The sequence below is a fragment of the Mya arenaria genome, chromosome 2 (assembly GCF_026914265.1).
Source record: "Mya arenaria isolate MELC-2E11 chromosome 2, ASM2691426v1".
NCBI lineage: Eukaryota > Metazoa > Mollusca > Bivalvia > Myida > Myidae > Mya > Mya arenaria.
The window spans coordinates 24,978,136-25,001,577 of NC_069123.1; the positions used below are offsets into that span (position 1 = coordinate 24,978,136).

At 32.9% G+C, this 23,442-nt stretch overlaps 1 protein-coding gene across 1 annotated transcript in view; it reads right to left on the reverse strand.

The window, feature by feature from the left end:
* Positions 1-23,442, reverse strand: part of LOC128245673 (uncharacterized) — a 115,775-nt gene that overhangs the window by 86,811 nt on the left and 5,522 nt on the right. Inside the window, exons 5-32 of the mRNA XM_052963894.1 lie at positions 23,128-23,214; positions 22,874-22,963; positions 22,409-22,513; positions 21,971-22,099; positions 21,507-21,683; positions 20,898-21,009; positions 20,457-20,611; positions 19,815-20,027; positions 19,474-19,617; positions 18,737-18,907; positions 18,087-18,310; positions 16,228-16,357; positions 14,618-14,712; positions 14,330-14,432; positions 13,807-13,941; positions 12,875-12,933; positions 12,020-12,278; positions 11,574-11,789; positions 10,717-10,857; positions 10,184-10,342; positions 8,637-8,825; positions 8,167-8,319; positions 6,951-7,145; positions 3,789-3,935; positions 2,768-2,968; positions 2,420-2,581; positions 981-1,313; positions 175-363 (exon numbers count right to left, since the gene is read on the reverse strand). Coding sequence (XP_052819854.1) covers positions 175-363; positions 981-1,313; positions 2,420-2,581; positions 2,768-2,968; positions 3,789-3,935; positions 6,951-7,145; positions 8,167-8,319; positions 8,637-8,825; positions 10,184-10,342; positions 10,717-10,857; positions 11,574-11,789; positions 12,020-12,278; positions 12,875-12,933; positions 13,807-13,941; positions 14,330-14,432; positions 14,618-14,712; positions 16,228-16,357; positions 18,087-18,310; positions 18,737-18,907; positions 19,474-19,617; positions 19,815-20,027; positions 20,457-20,611; positions 20,898-21,009; positions 21,507-21,683; positions 21,971-22,099; positions 22,409-22,513; positions 22,874-22,963; positions 23,128-23,214 — 4,473 coding nt within the window. The remainder of the gene's footprint in view (positions 1-174; positions 364-980; positions 1,314-2,419; positions 2,582-2,767; positions 2,969-3,788; positions 3,936-6,950; positions 7,146-8,166; positions 8,320-8,636; positions 8,826-10,183; positions 10,343-10,716; positions 10,858-11,573; positions 11,790-12,019; positions 12,279-12,874; positions 12,934-13,806; positions 13,942-14,329; positions 14,433-14,617; positions 14,713-16,227; positions 16,358-18,086; positions 18,311-18,736; positions 18,908-19,473; positions 19,618-19,814; positions 20,028-20,456; positions 20,612-20,897; positions 21,010-21,506; positions 21,684-21,970; positions 22,100-22,408; positions 22,514-22,873; positions 22,964-23,127; positions 23,215-23,442) is intronic.

The following is a 23,442-nucleotide window of genomic DNA, read 5'->3' on the forward strand; positions in this document are numbered from 1 at the left end:
CTGTTAATTTTAATTGGAATTAAAAAAATGACAAAGCATTTGGTAATTATCTATTGAGAAAATATCAAAACTCCTTCAGAGGGAGAGTTTAAACAAATATTTTTATTACCAAAGGTATAAAAAAATAAGTATAAACAGATTGATGATTAAACAAGTCATAAACTTTAAACTTACAGAAGAATCAGGATCCTGATAAGTCACAGTATGGAAAACGGTGTTAGCGGCGCTATCCTCATCTATTGTCCATGTTCTGGGTTGTTCCGTGAATGAAGGTGCCCTGTTTTTGTATATTGTAACTGTCACTGTGGCTCTTTGGTTGTTGACAAGTGGTCCAGCTCCAAGATCATAAATTTCTAAGCTCAGCTGTAAACAATAATATAGATAATTTATTTCATAAAAATATCCTACTAGTAATTATATGCTAATGAAAAACCAAATAGTAACAGCTAGTTGCTACACTGTTAATTCAATCCCCTTGGCATTAATTTTGTTGAAGGCCACAAAATTTACCCTTTCTTTTAACACTGCAGTGCAATGGTCGGCAAGTCTCAATTCACTATTACAGTGATAAACTAAAATAATTAAATTATGTAATGCCTGTTTACATTACAAGTGCAATTATTATTGCTGTTGTTGCTGTTGTTGCTGATGTTGCTGTTGTTGCTGTTGTTGTTCTTTCATGAGTTCAAGAAATTAAATTATATTTTATAGAAGTTTAAGCTTTGGCAAAATGCCAAATTTGGATTTGCAACGGCAACAAAAAATTCATTGATTTAAAGGTATTATTATAGAACACAATGGTTATCATTGATAACTTATCATCTAAAGTTCCTTTAAAAGTTTGATAGATCATTGCTTTTCAGATCATGCAAGAAAAGGATTTATTTTTTATAAATAAAATCATGTTTTTGTACATAGATTTTCTCTAGTGATTTTTCATGAAATGGTGTAATGCTACCAGTTATACCGAAAGCACTTACAATGTAAGTATTCTGTGAACCATCTCTCAAGTCACTGCGAAGGTAAACCTCACACTGGTTGTTGTCAATGGCACGAACTCCAAAGAATGTTTGACCGTCAGAACCAGTCGCAAATCGGCATGCGATCTCATTGTTTGGTGCAAATCGATCAGTGTCCGTTCCTGTGAGAGTCTGAATCAACCTGTTGAGGGGAATGTCCTCGGTAACGGCAACGCTTGTAGAAAGTGACGCCGGAACGAAGGCTGGAGTTTGCAGGTTACGGTCTATGGTCACGTAGAGAAACGCGGTAGCTGTTCTAGCAACCATACCATTGTCCGTTGCAATGATTCTTACCTGCAGAAAGCGAGTTTACTTTTAGGCCAGTGTTATTTAATTAAGGAATGAATTCCGGGATTTATGTCATTATTGGGGTATAAAAGCAGTGTATAGAGACTTATCACTTTGATTTAATTGATCCGAGACCTGCTGACACAATACAAACAATAACAAGATAAACAGTTTTCAATTTAAGTGTAAATTAATAAGTGATGATTCACAATCTGAACAGATCTGAAGATGCTGCATTCATCAGTTAATATTCACAATTGCTGAATGGCAGTTCATTTAAGGAATGGAAGTTGAGGTGTTAATATTAAATGTGTGGTTTCAATTAATGTTAATTGATTTGGGTAAAAATGGTACATTATAATCACCAATATTCATTGTCTTGAGATTAAGACTCAGACTAAAATTTAAAAAGCCAAACTTTTAATTTTGTAAAAGAAATACTAATATAAGAGCAAAGATTGTAAAAATTGCTATATCAGTTACAAATTGTCTGTTGTACAATCAGACACACATCTTTTGTCAAAATTAATTGTATCATAGATATTTAAAAACATTTAAGAATTCAGTTTTCTGAGCCTAATTCTGAAACTTTTAAAGTCCCCAGACATTAGTGAATACCTAACTAGCAGGTCATTATTGGATTATTATTTTAAAGTCAGATATTATTAGTTATTTGGTCTATTACTGACTCACTATGGAAAATGGGGGTGAGACAAGCCGAGTCCCCCTATAAATTAAACAGACCCCCCATTTTTTCGTAGTGGGTCAGTAACAGAACAAATAATTTATTTCATCGACCACCTCTCACGAGCAAAAATGTTAAAACTATAATAAAAGAATGGATGAATGGTGGCCATTTTTGTTGACTATTGACTTTACTGACCCACTGTAGAAAAATAGTGGGTCACCATGTGACCTTTAATCCAATGAAAAGATCAGAAACTAGTGGTAGGTGAAATAAAGATAGTTTGGGTTTTTAAAGGTTAATTACGTTAAAACACACTATCTAAATGCTTTTTCCATAAACATGTTGGCAATATTAATTATTGTTAAAGATAAGCCACTGACTATTCAACACTCTTTTTATCAATAATGATTTTGTTTCAACTTACTGTGTAAACATCAGTACCCTCGGTGGTAAGAACGGCCTGTGTTTGAACAAAACCGTCAACAACTGCAGCACCATTTTCGGTGGTAGGCTGATCAGAAATGCGGAAAATACTGAGAGCGTTATCATCTCCAATGATTTCATATGTAACTTGACTGTTTTCAGGCTGAAAGAAAAACATAAACAAACATTGAAAATATGATCATTTTTTTTTTTTTTCATTAAATAACATACATGTACATTTGTGTTTAAAAAGTGTTCATATTAGTACACAGACATTTCCATCCTAAACACAGACTAAGGGAAATGGTCAAGTCTATTCTAAATGATTAATAGTTGAACAAACCCATACCTGTGGTGAGCTATCTCTAGCATTGACAATTTTTACAGAAGTGCCGACAGGCGAGTTTTCATTTATGGTTGCCCTATATACGCCAGAGTCAAGGTTGAAGAACAATGGTGGATCATCGTTTCTGATAATCTCAAAGTTAACAACTAGGTCGTTTCCTCGTCTTGGTGTTGGCTCTCCACGATCGGTCAAGGTCATTGTGGCCTGAAAAGTTATCAAATACATGCCTGTTTAAAAACAGTGAAAAAGCTTTTTAAGGAAGCAAATCAAGTCGATAGGATTCAAACCATTGTTAAATAGCAAGTATTTCAAAATGCTGAATATTTAATACAGAATTGTTTCTGAAAATAATTATATTTATTTTGGCTTAAATAGCAGGTAGTTGTGTGCGGCTAGTGATGCCGCAATCACTTAGCAGGTATGCTTCATTATTTATGGTGAAATTTATTATGTTGCCATATATATACATATATTACGAGAAAAACTTGTTTTCTATACTCACATATACTCACATTGAAATGTTTCGAGAGGTTTAAAAGTCTTTGAAGCTACATTTAATGTTTTACTAAAAGGAGTCATTTGATTGAAGAATGTGTAAGGTTTATAAAAACTAGCCAATGAAACACTTTGAAGCTACATTTTATGTTTTACAGAAAAGAAGTCATTTGACCTGATGCTAAATACCGCAGTAGAGGATCCATGATTCTATTTAAAGCTTTAGACCGCTGAAACGAAAAATCTTTCAGAAACGGAGTGAATGGGTCAATTGTTCAGGACGTTGTTTTAATTGAACAATGTTGTTAACAGTATGGCAAGGTGAACTTTTTTGAGAAGTGTTGATATTTTTTAATAAAACAAGCACAGCAATAACAGAAAAACTGTTGTCTCAAAATGTGTTAAAAAAAATACTGCAAATCTCAAAGATGTCCATGAGAGAAATTAAGATTTGAAAGTAAACAAAGATGAAGATCATGTTCTGAACAATCGACCCAATGTGATAGATCTCTAATGCTAAATATCTTACAGTGAAGGTATCAAGATTTCTGTTACTGGCTGGAGACCGCTTCATGTAGACGAGGCATCGGTCAAGGTTATTGTCTGTTTCTGTGCGGAAGTATTGAAGAGCATTTGCATCACCTGATATCCCACAGTCCATAAGGTTATGCGGCGCCTGTCAAAATAATCATAATATAGTCATAACGTTATCAAGTCTTATTTCATGTTTTGCGACAACCTTTTATAAATTACGCTGATTTGGAAAAAAAAAATCCTTTCTATAAACGTTTTTCATATTATTATATATCACAACAAGGGATGGCAACAATTACCCGAGTACTCGGGTACTCATTCAATCGCCCAAGTACTCAAATACTACCTAACTATCACGTATTCGGATAAAAAACAAAAAGCAGTTTTAATTTAAAGTTCACTAAGGCCAGAGTTTTTTATCTTTAGATTTACGGGAGATTTTTTAAAAAGTTGGGTAAGGAGGAGGAAATAAAAATAAAAATAAAATGCATAAAATGTCCCGAAGGAGAAATAAATAAAAATAAAATAGATTTTTCTCCGATTTTTTTTATTTTTTAAACCTTCTTATATCATGAAGACAAAACAAACCTAACTTGGGTCAGCTATTTCATAGGCTGAACAAAGGGTGAAAGATCACCATAAAGTTTCAAAAGCATAATTAAAAGTTCCTTTTGAAGACTGAAAATATTGACCTCAACAGTCAACACTGTCAGTTCAAACGCTTATTGAAATTAGTTGTATATATTTGTTCGAATGCATCTATGCATATGTGGTGCATATATTATCAACCCATAGATTTTATGAAACATGTCAGTGTAATAAAGAAATTAAAATGGCCATTTCTAACCTTTTGCCCACAATATTAGCATATCCTTTCCATTGTGAAGTATTCAAACATTGAACAAAGTTTCAGACACGGTATTAAAGGAGGTCAAATGTGTTTTTTCTGTCTTTAACGAATTAGCACCGTGACAATTTACCGTGATGTGGTTTTTATATAGAAAATATTACCAAATAAAGTCCAAGCCCTGATGGAAATTCCTCCTCACTTCGAAGTTTGACAGGGCTTACGGATACACAGACATTCAAAATCTACATTTATGTACTTCACCCAAGAAAATTCGGGAGCATTGAGATAAATTTGACAAGTGTTATATGTTTCAAAAAACCGGGTCTAAGAACTGATTTTAGAATCAGTCCTGAACAACATCCTTCCTATTCCAGCTATGCCCGTTGGCAATGAGCAACCGATCAGTATAACTTCTTGCACTGACTGCCAAATATCTTATGTTCAGATTTTTTTCTGTCTTATCGGAAACACACACTATGTTATTATTACATCATTTTCAGTATTCTTTAACGGTTTAAATTCTAGATCATTATTAAACTAATTAACAAATACGAACGTATCACGATACCTTGTGTTTTTCTCTTCATATATGTGATCGTGAAGCAGTGTGTTCAATGCTCCTCAGAGTCAAATTTAGAAAAAAATATCCATTTTGACTATGATGAACACGATATCATTTTGCAGTTTATGTTTGTCAGAAGCTATACATTTTTGCGCTGTAATCCAATTCATTCTTGTTAATATACGACGTGCGCCAATGACTTTTAATGGACAATACAACCCACGAATTTCTGTCTTCTTTTTTTGCCCGGAAGTTGCGCAATCATTCCACGAATCGCGAACAACATACTGAATCTACAAAAAAAATCACAATAAACACGCTTTAAGTTCTCCCCGGTTTGATTTAAATAAAGAAACATAAACATCGGAACGTCTTTGTGGTAAAACCTTTCAATATAGCTGCAGAAATTGCGAGAAATAAGGGGTATGACATTAACTACTTTTACTTTTGACAGGACGTTGTTATGGTAACGGGTACCTGTTCTGTTTCCCCGCGTATTTCCGACTGGTTTACGTGGTTTGTGCAGTAAAAAGACCGATAATGAATGACAATTAATACACCAGTTGGTTCTGAGATATGGGTTATAGAACACTAATTTTATTTTCTTCTTAACATTGGAACAACGTTCGTCGGAAAAAATAAAAATAAAACTACGAAAATGAATTTTATTTTTATTTGGGTTTTGCAATATTTAGGTACGGCGCTCCCGTAAATCTAAAGATATAAAAACTCTGGCCTAAATACATGATATCAATCGACATACAGATGATGCACCTGTTCTGACAAAACAAGACACAATGTACTGAACCTCTAATCCCGGCATTATTGTCCCTATTCAAGTTAATGACAAATGTTGTGAGATTATACAAGCTGTTAACTAAGGGCCACAAATTGCAATTTGCACTGATGTCAATTAGCAAAGTTTTTCTAATTCTATTGTTTATCAATTGATGACTTTTCACACAAAAATACACGATGATGCGAAAATTATGATCATTGATCAGTTAATGTGCGTATTTTTGCAATAATCATCATTATTGATTGGTGGAAGTCTTAAATTAAGAATTATCCATATAAATGAGGTAAATAGTAAATAGTATTTCATAGAGTCAAGTCAATATTTTTCCTCAAACGAGCAGCCGTCAGCAAGATGTGTAAATGTACAGGCACATTGTGTGGTGTAGAGTTACCCTATAATTGAAGGACTAAAATCATGTTCAACCATCTGTGGATGAAACATGAATCCTAAACAACTCCAACGAAGCAGCCAGAGGAGCCCCAGCAAATAATGACCAGTTTTTTAAAGGACAGAAGCTTCCGTCTAGCATTATTTTTGCTCAGTTTATTATCAATGAGTGCCGCTCATATGCTGATTTCATGACTTGAATTTTTGGACATGTAAATTATTTTGAAATTTCTATATTTGTAGAATAAAATGAAATAAAAAGGGCAAACCACAAATTAAATGAATGAAACAATATTGTTTTTCTTTCATTAATCTTTCTGATGTAGTGCGAAAGTTGACACTTATTTAAGGAAGAAAAACACAGATGGAAATGGCCAATATCATGGTGACCCACATACATAGGACATGAACAGGTCTCTTCCGAAAATAACCGAAGGTCTCGAATACCAATTTCACTACTCATTGCCATCCCTAGAAACTACAAATTACACATTGTGCATGTAAAAAAAAAGCATTAAGCACAACCTATTTTTCTTAATACAGTAAAAATCAAACTTACAAGTTGATCTGCATCCTGTATTTGCAGAGTGGCGACAGGCACCTCAAGCTGAAGATTCTCAGATATCTGGACAGGGTTTTGGGGTGTGGTCAGCCACCTTGGGTCATTTAGGTTTCTGGCAACGTTAACCGTCAAAACAAATTCGGTTGTCTTCTGAACACTTCCATAGCCTCCATCCGTGAATGTGAACACAAGCTGATGGAAAAAAATAATATTGATACAATTTTGGATTTATAAATTTGGAACAATTTTGTCAAAGTTTAGTCACACTTATGACACAAAACAAATCATCTTACTCGGAATGACGTTAGCTTTAATGCACCATATATATGTCATTCTTTCTAAAAATGTTCCTTTTTTTCCAAAATTATTTAAATGGGTAATTCACCTAATTATATATACAGTTTATCTAGTATGTCTTTTTAATCCTACTTAAACTTTATAGATGAATTTTAAATGTCAACAAATTAAAAAAGGAACTCTACAAAACAGAAATTGTAAACTACACACATATGTCTATATAGTGTGATGCAGCAATACTTTATAAACATTATTATAAGAAATAAAACAGGGGTCATTCATCAACATGTTTAACAGTGTTTTTTTAACCACTTATTGATTACAAAGAAATAAGGGTTTAAGCCTGAATTGTAAAGGGTTTGGTACGGAAGAAAAAGGGGACGGCTGAGAGAGATAAAAGGGCAAATTCTATCAGACTTAAATGCTCGCAATTGTGTTTAGGTCAATTTGAGCCCTCAGCTTCCAAATTTGCAAATGTTCCATGTATCTATAGTCAAAGAATACAAAAAAATACATACATTTGATAACAATATTTGATTGCTCTGAATTTAATATGATTAATTGCATCATTGTTAAATTGTAAATTTTAAATACTTGATGATGGGGCTCATATATTTAAATAAAACAAGTACAACTGAAAAAGTTATCTCAAATCTTGTCAGAAATACTGCAGATCATAAGTGTACATTTGTATCCATGAAATGTCCTACACAGTAAAGATTTGAAAGACAACAACTTTGTTGTTAACAGCGTTGTTAACTTAGACAAAGTTCTGAACAATTGGCCCAAAAACACTCAATTTTGTAAAAAAGTGCTTACATAAGCCAAGGTCCATGAGGACGGAATGGTGCAACAGAACTGAAGGACAGAACTGTGCTGCACTCTGCAGAGTTAAAACTCTAAAAATTAGACGTACCCTGTACTGAAGGGCAGCGTTAACATCATTACGGAGAGTTTGCTGCACAACCACTTGAACCTCATTGGGGATAGCAATTGAACGTTGGAAACTGAAGTATGGAGTAGCGTCTGCCTCTCCGGTTAATTGGTCACGGAGGGTACCAAAACGTTCCTGAAATATTTTATAGCAATTCAATTTATTTATATATTAATTTTTAATTTGGACATGAAGTTAAAATTGTTTTTAAGCTTCCAGGCCTTTATGAACCGATTCATTTCTCTTCGTGGGTATTAACATGGGGTAAAATAAAGTACCTGAATCAAACATAAAATTATTTTTCGCTCGTTAAAAGAAAAATATAGCCTGTTCCATTTACCAAATTTAAAAATATAATAGTAATAGATGTTGAATAGGAAATTTTAAGGGATTTTGCAAGGGACACACATTTTATCCAATAGATTCAATCATTCTTTACACCATATACTTACATCATCAGAATCGGTAGCCGAGAATGTGTATATGACGTTGTTGATGGGCTCATTGTGGTCAATGTCAACACTGCCTTGGAAGACCGGGTTTGTTGTTGGCTGATTATTTCTTTGAATTAACACTCGCACACTCAGATTGCTTGTGTCCGTTTGCTGTGGTGTACCACTGTCCGTGCCACGTACCAAAATCTGAAATAAATTTATTTTTTCATTTCCAGTATATTTTTTAGAGAATATTTGTTTATTTCAGTGCAAAATTGTATATTTTTTCCCCGAGTGTCATAGAAAATGCAGCTTTTCTTTGATCATGAGTGAAATTAAATGAGAAATTCGGGACAGCTGATGATGTAGCTGTCAATTTCTATTTCTGTTTTTTTGATAAATAGTTTTTCAATGGTTTTATATTTACTAGTTTTTATATTTACTAGTTTTTAGTGCCAAAATCTTATGAACATTTAAACCACTCTTGGTCAAGTATAATCACATGAATTTTAATAAATGCATCTATGTTACAAATAATAACCATTAATGCACAAAAGCATTTATAAATGGAGGAGGGCACTATTCACCATTAAATGAATGAAATATAGTAAAGGCCGAACGAGTAAAGAAAACAAATGTATATATACATTGGCTTTAAAACAGTTCAAGAGTTTGTTTCATCATACATGGATATTTAATCAACCCTCACTGTCAGAGATCAGTCTGATTCGCTTGATGTTGAGTAGTTTCCAGATAAAGAATAAAGACACCTCTAAGTTGTTGACACTTTATGACATTGGTTGGGTAAAAAACAAAATCATCTTTTTGCTATGTTAATTTTCTGTGAAGTTCTTACTACAAAGTATACATTTTGAAAAGATATTTGATGATATAACATCAAATTTTTAATTTGAAATATGACATTATTTCTTTTGGCAACATTTACTGGTTCAAAGGTGATGTGCTTGGTTCTGATCAGGGAAAGATAATACACTTGATTTAAAAGTAGTTCGTAAAGTTGATATTTTCACTCTTTAGTTTGCAGTGAAAATACCAATTTGATATTTTGACTGTTGTTATTTCACTGATTAAACTCCATATTTCATCAAAAAGCATAAAATGAAACCCTTATATTTCATGAAAACCATAATCTTTGATTAATCAATTTTGACAGAAATTGAGACATATTAATATGTAATATAATGTCTAATATAAAAAATATCCAGGGGAAATATTTTAGTTAAGAATCAGGTTTGTTATATTTAAATTGATAAAAAGAATCGACTGCAAAATGTATAAAAGTTCACTGCTTCAAACAAGCTAATCATAGCCAATTATTACTTGCACTTAATTCTGATAATTGGCGTACGTGATAATATTTAATTCATTTATTTGGCAGAGATGAGGTCATACTTAATGATTTACTCATCTGAGTTTCCATAAATAACTATAAGTAGGTTATATTTCATGTTTTACAAATTAAACAAAAAATAATTCCTACACCCTTGAGAAAAAAAAAATGTTTATACATGATGTATAACCTATACCAAGTGCATTATACGTACATCATATCCAGTAGCACCCCTGTCAGCAAAAGTCCTGATAGCAGTGATGGTGCCCGTCAAAGGGTCGTACATCCGGAACATGTCATTTGTGACTGCCGTATTTGAACCAACCTCACGAACAGACGCAATTGAGTATGAGATACGGCTGTTAGCAGTGTTCTGAAAAAAATGTTTAGCATTTTGGCTTTGTAGAAATATAACAAATTTTTATAGCAATAATATTTGTTTAAAACTGTTTGAAACTCTAAAAACAGGTTTTCCTATAAGGGAATGGTTCTCACGACACAGGACATTGCATTAAATTCTGAGTAACATATATTATAATCAATTCGAATACTATTTGATCTGTACATGATCTGACACTTCAAATTTCAACAGCAGATATTCATATACTGAGAATTAAGTTTTTTGTTTATCAATTTAGCTCGATAATTTTCAATATTTAACCTTAAAACAAAAATAAAACTTCTATCATATTCACAATGCCACAAAATTTATCTCTACAAGTATAAGTATTCATATTTAAGATGTACCGGGGCATCAAGGTCACTTCCCGAGAAGACAAACGCAAGATCTGTGGATGCTCCCTGACTGACTTGGTATGAAACAAAGTCTTCAGGAATTGTCTGCTCATTCTGGTTCACCGAGATCGATGGTCGGTTGTCATTCACATCCTGAGAAAGGTAGGTAAGAATGGTAAGCATGTTTATTTTGCTTTTTAATACAATATTGCTTTCTTTTCCTTAAGTTTCTGTATTTACTTTAATATTTAGGATACTTAATTAAAATTCTTATTCTAGTTGTTTTATCTTGATTGTGAAAAAGCTAATAAAATATAGAAGCTATTGTTACCAACAAAACCCAGAAATATACAATTATAAAACAATTCTCTACTTCAATCAGATAACCCAGAAATATACGTAATTATAATTCAATGACAAATAAATTTACTACTTTAGTAAGAAAACTCAGAAATAAACAATGATAATTCAATGACAAATGAATTTACAACTTCAGTAAGAAAACCCAGAAATAAACAATGATAATTCAATGACAAATGAATTCACAACTTCAGTAAGAAAACCCAGAAATAAACAATGATAATTCAATGACAAATGAATTCACAACTTCAGTAAGAAAACCCAGAAATAAACAATGATAATTCAATGACAAATGAATTCACAACTTCAGTAAGAAAACCCAGAAATAAACAATGATAATTCAATGACAAATGAATTCACAACTTCAGTAAGAAAACCCAGAAATAAACAATGATAATTCAATGACAAATGAATTCACAACTTCAGTAAGAAAACCCAGAAATAAACAATGATAATTCAATGACAAAAGATTCAACATAAAAGGCCATAAGAAAAACAATGAAACTTACAATAATATTAACGGTCACAAAGGCCCTCGCGTTTGGAACAGTGCCAATAGAATTAGCTCCCTGCGTAGTTGTCACATAGAAAGTGAAGGACCTTTGGTCCTCATAATTGAGCTGTCGAGACGAGCTGATTGTGCCCGAGCTTGGATTGATTGAGAAGTCATTATTGTTGGCCTCGAAACTGTATGTTATTTGGGGGTTCGGGTCAGCATCAATTGCCTAAAAGAGATAAACACAATGACGCAATTGTTTTTCACATGTTTAGCATAAAAAATAGGTAAAAACAGAGAAAACATTATTTAACACATCAAAAGGCATTATCACCAATATAGTTTCATGAAATTATTATTGAAGTCATTACAAGAATTATATGCCTAAAATGTATGTTTTACTGAATACCAATACATCCTAATCCACTAAAAAACTCATTTTACTATTTGTACACTTACTATAACTCTCAAAGGCACGTTGGTTCCTTCTTGGGTTACCGTGGTGACCACGCCCTCCAGAATGTAGCCTGTGTACGATTGGTCAAATATGGGAATATTGTCGTCAAGGTCGTTAACATTCACAGTCACAGAGACCACAGCTGAACGAGATGGAAAGCCGTTGTCGGTGGCAACAACAGAGAATATGTACTGATTCCGGGTTTCGTAGTCGAGAGGCTGCAAATTGCTGATCGCTCCAGAGGCAGAGTTGATTGTAAATCTAGTTTGCAAAAAAAAAATAAACAGGTTATTTGCAATACTTAAAGAGTAGACATTATTATTAGTATTTGCTTAAGAAATTATTTTAACTTGTTGAGATTTCTTGGCAGAGGTTTTCCAGTTTATCCACTGAAAAATGTTACAATGTTCTTTTATTCCTTTATGAAATATAATCCTATTCTTGGTCAGCTGACAGTATGATTGACAAGTGGCCATTGGTTAATCTTCACTACAATTCCACAGGTTAAATATGTAGCTCATCAAAAGATAAAAAAATAACCTTGACCTTTGTCGTACTAACACCTATTTACATAAGGGGTCATCTTTAGTCCATGACTGATATGCCTACGGAGTAAAAGACTCTCCAACGCTTCATTCAAAAGTTATAGATTGGAAATAAAAGTGTGACGCTGTCGCTAGCCATGCCTTAGAATGATATAATAAACTTCAAGCAAGTTCATGTGAAATTCTAAGACAGCTTTTGAATTATGACCAGCATAACTGGTTTTAGCTCCAATAGATATCTTTGACTAAAACAAACCAAACAAACTAAAGGCTAAATTGGTTTACAGAATGTAATTGTTCATAATGTTTTACCTGACTGAGTCATGATTTCTCAGGGAGTAGGAGATGGTGTCTCCATCAGCATCCACAGCCTACAAATTTGTGTCAAAGTTATATCATTTTTATACATGCTTTCAAGCATAAATTTTCTTGATTGGATTTTTCTATGACAGTATCAGTTTTGTTTATGGTGTGTGGTTCAGCATCAACAGCCTACAAATTTGTGTCAAAGTTATATCATTTTTATACATGCTTTCAAGCATAAATTTTCTTAACAATTTTTTTTATGACAGTTTTAATTTTGTTAGGAGTCTCATGTTAATGTCATATTTTTAATTTACATTCCAATTTATTTAGACTCGCAACAAAGCAATGATACAGTCGAAACTCGCTATGTCAAACTGTTATCTTCATGTTCCGGTTATGTCAAACTTTTTTCAAATATTTTTGGGTTCAGTTTGACATGTTTTGTATTTTGGTTGTATCGAATATTTGTTATCTTGATTTTTTTTCTAAGGATCCAACGGCTTCAACATAGCAAGTTTTAACTGTGTATCACTTAATGTAAATTTATACAACAATCACATAGATTATCTTGAATGGATTAGGAATAAAATACACTCAATTTCTACATAACCAATGAGGACGCTTAAATTGACTACGAATGTCTTCGATAACTACCTACTTTATAAAAGTATATTGAATCTAGGTCCATATGCATTTGATACTCTAAGGTTATCACTCACCATTGGTCAAACAGTTATAAACATTAATATCAGGGTCATCATGTGCTATGGCGTCATGGCAATTATTGCAATTATCTTTGTCTGACTAGTTCAAAATGTAATGTGATGTAAATCTGGCATTAAATTTAAAAAAAAATCATAAAAAAAGTTCATTTTTACTAGAAAAAAATGAATAGAACAAAACCAGCTGTGCAACTGAATTCGGTGAGCCGAACTTACTGCGACGGCAGGGGTAAATGTTGTCGTTAAGCCTTCATCTACAGAGTACACGATGGCGTTGTTGTTGGGGGTGGTGAAAATAGGTGAGTTGTCGTTAGCATTGAGGATGTTGATGGTAACTGTTGCAGTCCCAGTCTGTATTTGTTTGTGAAAGAAAATATTCATATATAGATATATTTCTAAACAATCATTGAGTATTGATATATATTTATCCAGGAAATCAACCTTCTTCAAAACATTTTATACCAATCATATACTTTTTTAAAAATGAAAATCATTTGCCAAACCAATTTGTTTTTGTTTTTTAAATTTCGTAACATTCAATTTCATGAAGCTTTAGAAAATATTAAAGAAACTTATATTAGAGATAAGTACAAAAAAAAATATTTTTGAATTGAAAATTTAACTATAAGAAAAGAAAAGCTTAATACAAATATATATATATATATATAGGTCATCTTCAAGAAATTGGCGCAGTAATTAAATATTTTCAAGACAAAACAGGATAACTCATTAATCATACCCTGGATGTGGAATCGACCGCTTCCATGGTGAAGACATATTGCTGTTGAGTCTCGTAATCCAGCGGATAAGTTCCTACCCCTCCAGCCACAGCTATCACACCACTGAAATGAACAATACATTATAACCTGGGCTGCAATGTTTACATGGTCTGACTGCGAAATTCCAAGTGGCCTGATTTTTTTGCACCCTTCAAAATCTAGAGTGGTCCAACAGCTTTTGGATATGGTTTCATTTCTCTGGTCTTAACTACTGGTGCTCAAAGAAAGTATAGTTTTTATATGAATACCTGTTTTGGGTTCTAAGTTGGAACTTCCCGTTGACATTTCCGATCGAGCCAGGTACCAGGTTGTACGTCAGGCTTGAGTCTTCAATGTCTGTTGCCTGCAAATAGAGATTATGTATAGTCTGATGCAAAATAGATTTTATGATTGAGTAAGTGCTTATACTGCAAATAATAATTAAAAATTAAAGCTGAACACAGTGGCCATATTCAAAAACCAACTCAGATTGAACTTAAGTTTAAGATTAGAATCTACGTGTTTTGATTGGCTTGTATATTTAGCTGACCAATAGGCTGAATAGAATCACTGAGGCATGTCAAAGGACAAGACAAATATTGAATAATGGCCCAAGCTTTGTGAATTGTACTACAAAGCAAACTGTCAGAGCAGATCATTAGATTCTTGAAAAAATAAAAAATAAAAATATTTTTATCTCAAAACATTTGTTCTACAACAAGCAGAAATAGGTCTCAATGGTAAACTGGCAATTGTACACATCCTGTCAAACATGTTCTACACTAAAAGAACTGTAAAAAGCCTTAAAAGTGTTTATAATATATATTCCATTAAACATGACACACCCATGTGCCAATTGTTTAGAACTTTATTAAAGTTTACAACTTTAACATACCCTAACTTGCAGGACATATGATCCTAATGCATCAAACAGATCATTGAGTGTACCTACCCTAACTTGCAGGACAAATGATCCTGATGCTACAAACAGATCATTAAGCATAACATACCCTAACTTGCAGGACAAATGATCCTGATGCTACAAACAGATCATTAAGCATAACATACCCTAACTTGCAGGACATATGATCCTAATGCATCAAACAGATCATTGAGCGTACCTACCCTAACTTGCGGGACAAATGATCCTGATGCTACAAACAAATCATTGAGCATAACCTACCCTAACTTGCATGACAAATGATCCTGATGCTACAAACAGATCATTAAGCATAACATACCCTAACTTGCAGGACAAATGACCCTGATGCTACAAACAGATCATTAAGCATAACCTACCCTAACTTGCAGGACAAATGATCCTGATGCTACAAACAAATCATTGAGCATAACATACCCTAACTTGCAGGACAAATGATCCTGATGCTACAAACAAATCATTGAGCATAACATACCCTAACTTGCAGGACAAATGATCCTGATGCTACAAACAGATCATTGAGCATAACATACCCTAACGTGCAGGACAAATGATCCTGATGCTACAAACAGATCATTGAGCATAACCTACCCTAACTTGCATGACAAATGATCCTGATGCTACAAACAAATCATTAAGCATAACATACCCTAACTTGCAGGGCAAATCATCCTGATGCTACAAACAGATCATTGAGCAAAACCTACCCTAACATGCAGGACAAATGATCCTGATGCTACAAACCGATCATAAAGCATAATCTACCCTAATTTGCAGGACAAATGATCTTAATGCTACAAACAAATCATTGAGCATAACCTACCCTAACTTGCGGGACAAATGATCCTGAAGCTACAAACAGATCATTGAGCATAACCTACCCTTACTTGCAGGACAAATGATCTTAATGCTACAAACAGATCATTAAGCATAACATACCCTAACTTGCAGGACAAATGATCCAGATGGCGTTGCTTCACTGATCCCGACTTCATAGTTAGCTTGCTCAAAAATGGGTGCATTATTATTGGCACTTGTGATTGAAACGGCAACATTGGCAGTTGACTTTCTGTCAGGATAAAAAACAACAACAAGTTAAATAAATATTAAGAAATTAAGCCACAGGCTTCCTACCATTATTAAATATATGATAAGGCAAAAAAGTTCTTTGATTCCACTAACATCTCCAAAACGAATAGGAATAGAACATTTCTTTTTGGTACTGGAATTCTGTACCAAACCAACCAATATCAGGGTATGGTATATTATTATTGTAAAAAATGATATAAAATGTTAAAATTTCAACTTTTTCACTACAAAAATGGAACTATTTATAAAATAACATATAAAATAACAATCAAATATCCATACTACTGCAAAACTGCCTTTAAGCTGGGAGAAAAATAAGTATTATTGTTGCTAAATATGATGGTACTCATTCCTTTAAAAAAATCAAATCCCACTGCAATATGCCCTGATATATTAACTTTACTGAAAAATTCTATGAAACCAATTGCATTCATCATATAATGGTAAAATAAATGTGAACTAAGTCCTTAAATAAAATGTTCAAAAGAAATCTGTTGATTTACATTTTGTCTTAATTACTAGTATTCAAAGCTGCACTCTCACAGATTAACCAATTTTTCAATTATTTTTTTTTGGTCTTGGAATTTGCAAATTTTTGCGTAAATATCTGCTCACCAGTGATGAAAGACTGCTGACAAAATATCAGATCACAGATTTTCATATTTCCATTCCAAATTTAATGTTTTATGGCTTAAACCATTACAAACAGTTTAAGAAAAATGCATAAAACATCAATTTTGGGACGGAAATATGAAAAGCTGTGATCTGATCTTTTGTCAGCAGTTTTTTTATCCCTTGTTTTTGAATATTTACACAAACATTTGCTGGTTCCAAGACAAAAAATAACAAAAAGTTGTCAAAACGTTCAATCTGTGAGAGTGCAGCTTTAAGACACCACTTTTTCTATAAATCATGTTTAGGTTTTTTTTTTAAGAAATCCCTCTGTATTATAGGAAGGTTGGTGAAGGATGTAACAATTCATACGGTAAATACCAACCAGTTATTCATAATGAAATAATGTCACTGACCAATAGTATACTGGTTGACTAATCCGCATATGAATACGTGTAAACAAAAAGAGCATCTCCTGTGGGTGCTGAAAGCTTGTCTGATTTTATCCAAATATGGTTTATTTATTTCATATTGTACATTTGATAGTGAACAGGTATTCCAAAGTTTGAAAGTGATAGCTTTGAAAGTTTGCATGTAAGTGACCAAAGCACAAAAGTTAAAAAAAAAATAGACTGCTAACAATTACAAAGTCCAAAAATACTAAAATATCCCCAACCCTCCCCTTACCCTTCCAAATGTGTTACTGAAAAACCTATTTGATGTATTGAAGTGCATTATCCATTTATTGTCAGGGAAAAAATTTGAAATCAATCCAACAAAAATTTAAGAAGCCAATCCATCAAAATTAATGTTTTTTTTACCCCCCAAAAATCAGGCGAGACTCGGCATCTTTAGGGTACAAAGTGAAGAAGGGTATTAGATGAACAAGTTCCCCAAGTTTCAAAGTGATAGTTTTATAGTTTCCATGTAAGTGACTAAAACGCAAAACCTAACCAACGCCTCTGATGACGATGACGACAATCAAGTGACAATAGCTTGTCATTTCAAAAATCAGACAAGCTAAAAACATTCAATGTTTCTATTCAGATACAAGACCCTAAGATAAAACTTTTGTATGCTTAATTTCCATTCCATACCTTTCATTCTGGTTGGGGTTTTGTGGATTATCTGTAGCCTCTAGTTCCACAACGAAGTACAGATTGCCGGTGACTGAACCAGTCAAGAAGAGACCGTTGGAGCGCAGCTCAATACGATTCTCTACTTGGGCAGGAGTCAAGTTGCCCGTAACTTTTACGCTGGCAATTCTGAAACTGACTGCTGGGGAGTTGTTCTCATCGATGTCCGTCCCAGGTTGGAAGGCCTTGATAAGTCAAAAAAATTATAAAAAACTTTCTCCACAGGATAAAGGAAATGGTGAGAAAAAAAAGAGATAAATGTTTTTTTGCAATATAATTTCCCGAAAGTTTTATAATTTGAGTAAAGTCAAAATATCTTTAAACATAAAAATATCTAAGATTTTTTTAAAATTTGTTTATCTTGAATGAATTTTGATATCTTTTAAGGTAAAACGATATCAAATTCATCAATTATTCTATATGTCAGTTAGCAAAATAGTGCTTCAATCTTCATAAATTCGAACAAGTTTGAAATCCAAACAATTCCAACACAGGAAACTTTCGAATAGATATGAATAAATTTATTAGTAAAATGAGTTGGAATAATTCAAGAACTAAAAGTTTCTCAAAACTACATTTAATTTTTAATAAATAAATAACAGATGTCGTACATTGGTGATGAGCACATTGTTATTGGTGTAGTCTCCCTCCAAAATGCTGGCTTGATAATTCTGTCCCCCATTCGGAAATTGAGGGTCGTTGTCATTGACATCCAACACAATCACCTGCACGAGCTGTTCTGCTGATTTGGCACCAGACGGGAGGTCCTCAGTCACTCGTACCTACAGAAGACACAATACCATGAAATATGTCCATGCGTTGACAAAAAGGGTGCTTTATAAGTAATACTAATACTTAGCAAAAGTATATTGCTATTATAACAGTTTAACATATACAATTTTACATTATGTTCTGGACTTCACATGCCACTGCTTAAGAACAAGTTTTTTTTAACTAGATAAATGTAAACTAAAATTCAAATTAAATTTGTCATGATGATCAAATTTTTTATTTTTTTATTTTTTTTTATTCAAATTTATATTATATTAATATGTTGTGCAGAAGAACATCAATATTACATTTCTTGAAGAAAATGACAATTGATTAGGTGGATATTCAAAAACTTATTAGCTATACATTTATCCAAAAAAGGGCATTTGAGCATTTCACAATAAAATTTTCATAATCATTGGATAACTAAATAATATGAAAAAATATAAAATATGTAGAACAAAGTTTATTATAGTTTATTCTGTGTTTTTTTTTATATAAATATATAATTTTTTACAAATTTTGTTTTTAATTTTTAATTTTTCCCACTGTACAAGAATTCAGTAAAAACACTTACTGTGATAGTGTACGTCGGTACGGTTTCCCTGTCCAGTGACTGTGTTGCGTATATTGTAACTCTGTCAGATCCAGCTTGTTCAAGGCCAAACGGTACACTGTTTCCAACAATTTCAAAGATGTAGTTCTGGTCATCACCAGCAATCTGAAAATAATTTAAAAAAATGTTTATTTCATACAAGCTGGCATTCAAAAAAATCCAGAAGTTTGATTGATTGACTGTAGCCTTCAAATAAAGCAAAATTCATTCAATATAATAATTTAATAAAATCATGATAATTTCATTTGTTTGAAAAAAATCTACCTGAAAAGAATAAGCAATAAAATTATTTTTTTACAAACCACATCAAGATCAGTAACGAAAATCTGGAAGGCAGCTGGATTGGCCCCATCTCTGGTAGCCCGCACAGTTTCACCGACATCGTTCTCCTCAAAGATGTATGCATTGAAGCTGTTGGAGTTTGAATTAATACTCGGAGCATTCACGTTGTTGGCCTCAACCATTGTCTGAATCACAGCTGTTCGATATTTGGTCGGGTCATCAACTTGTTCAGCCTGAAATATTGCAGGAATTATCAAGTGGCTTCCTTTGTTAGCATATTTAAAACATTCCTTCAAATATTTAACTTTACTAATAGGGCAGTTTGCAAGGAATTTACCAGGCAAATACAAACAGCAAATAGTCTGCTCCACAGATAGTTTCAGAGATAAAAACAGACGCAATTAAGATGCCTAAATTAAAGAAATTAAAAATGTTCTGACATCGAACTCATACAGAGCATGAACAGTTTCCGTAGTGATTTTTCAGTAGCCAACCTTCAACATCACATTGTCATTAAATGATAATGCGGTTTACATAAAAAAGCACACTGCTTAAATAAAGGCACATGTGTGACATAAAAATTGGCGTGAAATACTGGAATATTCTAATGAGTCAATAAACCAGGAATGAGGTAAATAAAAACAACAACAATTTAAGCCTACCCTCAAGATGATTTCGAGGCTTTTTAGGTCCTGTCGATTTATTGGCAAAATTTGCGTAACTGTTGCGGAATAAACATCTCGACCTGTAAGTCCGGATACCGCTGAAGGTCCTGACCTTGTAGCTGTAAATCGATTCTCGTAACCGGCTGGGATAGCTGTAGAAATAAATTATCTTTCTTGAAATCTTGCTGAAAATTCATATTTTCTCTTTATATTTGTAGAAAAAAATGCATTGTATATATTTCAAATTATGTAGAGCCAATCAAGTTAGCTCAAGTTCACATAATTTCACCTGACACTAGAGACGAATTGCTGTTCCAGTCCTTTCTTTTCTTTTTGTTATATCATAAATTTGTACAATTTCATTGAAACAAAAAGCATATGAAAAGTGAATCTGTAAGGTTTGACATAAATAACTGAAATAATATGCAAAAGCCTCACTTTTCTCAATCACAAAGTTGATTTGGGCGTTCAGCCGATCCAAGTCGAAAGCCTGAATGGGGTAAGGCGTTGTCTCTGTTCCATCGATCAAGGGAACAACTGATAATGCTCCCTGAAAATGGAATTCTTAGTTAGAATATACTTGCAACAACATTTTAGCCAATAAATTTGCCTATTGGCCTTCATTATAGGTACCATGCTTAATTATATTACGGTAGTTCAAATATCCATTTTGACAACATCCCCTGACATGACCTCATATTTTGAAAACATCCCCAGTCATGACCTCATATTTTGACAACATCCCCAAACATGATCTCATATTTTGACAACATCACCCGACATTACCTCATATTTTGACAACATCCCCAGACATGCAAGCACTTATTTTAACCTGTTTATAACCAAGAATTTCAACTTGCCGTATGGTGGCAATTATTCCTACTATGTGTTTTTTTGAAACTTACCATCATTCTAGACGTAATAGAAGCTGATCACAACACTGGATACATAATAGTCCTGCAGGCATTTTTTTTCCTTTTGTTTAAAAGTAGTTTAACTTGCTATATGCTGGCAATTAGTTTTTCTGTATGCTATTTTTCCACTTACTGTATTTCCTGACGTAATGGAAGCTGAATATGTAGCAACGACGCAGGAATTGGCGAGCCCCTGGACTTGCCTACAGTTAGGATAGTAGAAGGTTGGGCTAAGATCATCGCTGTCTTCAACATTAACTGTCAAAGTTTGCGTTGATGTCTTTTGAAGCGTTGCATCAGCATTGTTGTCCTGGAAAAGTTTGACTTTATTTAACCTATGAAGTTTATTGTTATTTTGCTGTATTCTTTATCAAAACAATAATTATTGTTAAAACTATGTAGTATTAGATTATAACTACATGCAAGAAAGCACATATTTACTAGAAAAACTTCATGTTTCTTTTTAAATTTTATAAATCTCATTCAAAATCATGACCAATTACAATATTGAATTTCAGGTGTTTTCCGTGTATAATTATGTTACAATGTATATTTTTTTAATAACACAACTAAAAAAACAAACAAACATAAACTTACTCTTGCAAGGATTTCCAAAAGAAACTGCGTCTTTCCGGCTTCATACAATGACTCATAGTCTAGAGCCCGGAAAAGATCAACGGCACCCAATCCACTGTCTTGCATTCGGAAAATATCATTGCCTGGAGGCTGAAAAAACAACAAATTGTTGTCCGATTGGCTGAGCACAGAAATATGATATTACTTAATAAATTTAATCATATTTCTCATCGATGATATTCAATGGCCCTTTTGTTAATGCATTGCTAAATAGTAACAAATAAAATACTTCACCTTTCTAATATCTATTTTATAAAATAAACTTAAATAAAAAGTTGCAAAATTTGTTGTAAAATTAAAAATCAAGTCCTCATCATCATCACCTCAACCTTCACAATCATGCAGAGTTATACAAAAATGACCCCGATAATATCGATAAAACACATTATTCATACTTACATAGTCTTGCCCAGAACTAATCGAAAAACGGATTTCCTTGTTTTGGTTGGCATCTTTATCAGAAGCCACAATGTTGTCAAAAACTGTGTTGGAGATCGGCAGTGCCTATAAAAGTAATTTGATAAAATAACAAACAATATTTAACTACATCAATTTCTTCAAAATCACAATAAGGTCATTATTTATTGGACGTGTTAAAATGTCTTAGAAGTAACAAGCTATCAGACTGTATTTTATAAATGTATCAGTATATGGATCAGTACATATTTCATTATAAAGAATTTCTTGTGTATTTCTTGCACTGGCTCTTTAGTTCAACTGAAACAAACATTAAAATCTTTGAATGCCAAAAACACTGATTTATAAAAATAGTATTCATAAATACTTATTTTATGCTTTCTGGCGAATCATACATCCAACACATAAGCCCTTGACTGTCAGATATGTTAAATAACGAATGCATACCTCTTTAATGTTGACGCTATATGGTGCACCTTGGAATTCAGGAGAATTATCGTTGGCGTCATCAACTAATAGATTCACTGTGAATGTTTGCTGTAAATGGAAATAACATTTTGAATAATTATAATATCTTTATTTAAGTTTATATTTATCTCAACTGAATTTAACTATGCAGCAATAAAATGCACATTTATGATGTAACAATAATAGTTTGGCAGATGAAAATCATAGTAAAAGGAAAGACAAGACAATCTTACCACAAAGGTACTGGTGCCGTCATTGTATTCACAGTTGAAATTTAAAGCAATAATATCCAAGTCGTCGTTTGGTTCTGCATCAATCCCCTAGGATATTAAAATATTATGTTAGTAATTTACAATTTGAATCAACAGTATTATAATTGTTACTTTATCTTCCAATGTGTTTGAAAAATGCTCTCATACGAACAAAAATGCAGAAAATATAATCAAGCAATGAAATGATAATAATTAAAAATATATCAAATCTTGTCAGATTTCACGTTCAAATTTGGAATCAAAGCAGGGTTTCCAATTTTTTGGCTAATTTAGTAA